General features: G+C 37.6%; 1 protein-coding gene across 1 annotated transcript; it reads right to left on the reverse strand.

Annotated features, from left to right (window-relative positions):
• Positions 1-337: 337 nt before the first annotated feature.
• On the reverse strand, positions 338-2,151 carry LOC148802757 (putative disease resistance RPP13-like protein 1). The gene is made up of 2 exons (XM_088897182.1): positions 1,743-2,151; positions 338-687 (listed from the first exon to the last, which is right to left on the reverse strand). The coding sequence occupies exons 1-2, from the start codon at positions 2,076-2,078 to the stop codon at positions 640-642; spliced, it is 384 nt and encodes a 127-aa protein (XP_088753308.1). The 5' UTR covers positions 2,079-2,151; the 3' UTR covers positions 338-639.
• Positions 2,152-2,417: the final 266 nt, after the last annotated feature.

The following is a 2,417-nucleotide window of genomic DNA, read 5'->3' on the forward strand; positions in this document are numbered from 1 at the left end:
CCTTCTCATCAAGGTTAGAATGCACATCAACTGTTAGATTGGACTCTGAGTTTGACAGAAGACTTTGTTTCTTGGTCGTGGTTAGGTTACACTCCTAATAAATCTGAAATGGGCCATTCTTTGATGCAAGATAATCGTTTTGGTAGGTATGAGGTAATATTGATAGAAAGGGGGTTTTTTATCCTAGAAGTTGGGTGTAATTGATCCAAAGACAGCAAAGGCTTCAGTGGTCTTATTCATGAGGTCTCTTCTTGGAGAAAACATAGAAACCTCTGAAAATAGTATTTCCTGTATAATTGGTCTAAAATGAGATTAGAGCATAAGAAGTTCATTCATCTTGTGGTTTCAATAGATACAAAGGAAGTTTCTGGAATCAAGAATCAAGAAAATTGAAATAAATCACATGGTTAAAACAACCCACGATTCTTGATAACTAACTAATTGATCTCGTGGTTTCAATAGATACAATAGGAAGTTTCTGGAAAGAAGTATCAAGAAAATTGAAATGAATCACATGGTTAAAAGTAAAAACAACCCACGATTCTTGGTAACCAGCTAACAGAAGACGATAATTCCATATTGTAATGTGCCCCCTCAAGTTGGAGCTAGAAAGGAGTTTGACGATGCTCAACTTAGATATCAATGCAGTAAATTGATCTTTTCCAAGAGCTTTGATGAAAATGTCTTCTGGTTGAAGTGTACTTGATGTAAACATTAAAAATTAGGAAAAACAAAGTCTAAGGCAAATATTATAATGTTATGATTGTTTATTATTGTTTAATATACGTAAACTAGTGTCATTAGTGCCATTAGACACTACATAGCAAATGTCCAAATTTTCAAAACTTATTTTGTAAGGTTAAAATCAATTTAAACAATTATACTTAAATCAGCCCATCCAAATAGGGTTTTGGTTTACTAGACTCAAAACAATTATATAGTGCATAGGCAACGATTTTACCACACTTATATCAAAAATGGATTCATGCAAAAATACACGTAATGGAACCCATTAATGCAGGCCAGACTAAGTTATAAAGAAAAGGGCCACTATAACACTAGTGAGGTCAAGCCTTTTAAACCCAAATAAATTCCTAAGTTGAGGCCCAGGAATGGGTTCGGGCCTTTCCGTCTTGTTATATATAATATATTTCAAGGATAGGGTTATAAGGACATATTATAGTTGTGGCCCAAATAAGGGGGGCCAATATTTTTTATCCTTAGATATCCAAAAGATGGCTTGTCATGTACCCCCAGTTGGGTTACGACTATTAGTCATAAGTAAAAGGCCTTTTAACTGTGGTCATAATAGATTTCTACAAAAACAAAAGAAATGGAGAAGTCAGACAGGATTAATGTAGATTTCTGATTTTCACTACAGACCTATAAACATTCAAAATGTCAAAATCCCCCACCTTATACATCAGTGCACGCATGTGAATTGGCATTAATTCCGAGCTGACACCTACCCAAACTGTATTTTGGATTTAAAAATTCTGACCCTGGGCTGAACAGTCATTCTCTGAAAAAGAGAATGATGAATGAAATTAAAGCAAGTCCAAATCTGCTATATATGGGCCCATTAGCATTCACTTGGAGAGCTTGCCTTTCTGCCAGTTTGAATTTTGTATCCTTTGGGCTATTTGGCGCTCAAACCTATTAAGCCTCTCTGTGATATTTTGTATCCTATGGGCCATCTTAGAGGTCTAGACTGGAACAGAAAAACAGCAGCTTGAACATACCTTCTTCCCCATAGATATAAAGCTTCTGCTACGACCAGCATGGATTTCCACCTGCCGTAGCAAAAGTCGGGTTGCAAACTCGTGCACCACGTCATCTGCATCATAAACAGCATCCTTGAGCCTTGTCACCCATTGTTTCACAACCTTGTTCTTGGCTTGCTTCTCCTCTGCATCCAGAAGCACAATTTTGATTGCTGTGACCTTGTCTTGGAGCTTTCCAATATCATTTTGGACATTCTTGGCCAGTCTAATCTCTTGAATTGCCACCCGAATTGCTTCGGAGACCAAGCTCCCCAATATATTTTGAGCAATGCCGAAAAGCACACATTCTGCCATGTTTTGCCGAAAGAGAAAACAAACTAGGTACAGCACTGGTGTGTTGAGAGGTTGCAAGAGTTGTAAGTGAGGGTCTCGCAACCATTGGGGTTAATATATGACACTGCAAAAAAGAAAAAAATGGCAAATGCAGATAAAGAGTCGACGAAAAGTACTTGGGAGGATTGTTAGGAGTAGATCCGAACTCGTTCCATTACCAGTGGACGGACCCAGTCCCAGGCAGATGTTAAGGCACATTAACTGGAACAGGTGTTACAAAGCTATTGGGTGCTCACTCATTATGCTTATCTAACATGTCTAATTCTGTCCAACGAACAAAAACATTTGAATAAAAGACGT

Source organism: Nelumbo nucifera, chromosome 2 (assembly GCF_055504915.1).
Source record: "Nelumbo nucifera cultivar China Antique chromosome 2, China Antique-T2T, whole genome shotgun sequence".
In the NCBI taxonomy this organism is placed as follows: Eukaryota; Viridiplantae; Streptophyta; class Magnoliopsida; order Proteales; family Nelumbonaceae; genus Nelumbo; species Nelumbo nucifera.

Coding starts and splice junctions, on each gene's coding strand:
- LOC148802757 (XM_088897182.1), bottom strand. CDS start 2,078: ATGGCAGAATGTGTGCTTTTCGGCATTGCTCAAAATATATTGGGGAGC. Junction 688..1,742: donor TTATATCTATGGGGAAGAAG/GTATGTTCAAGC, acceptor CACTTCAACCAG/AAGACATTTTCATCAAAGCT.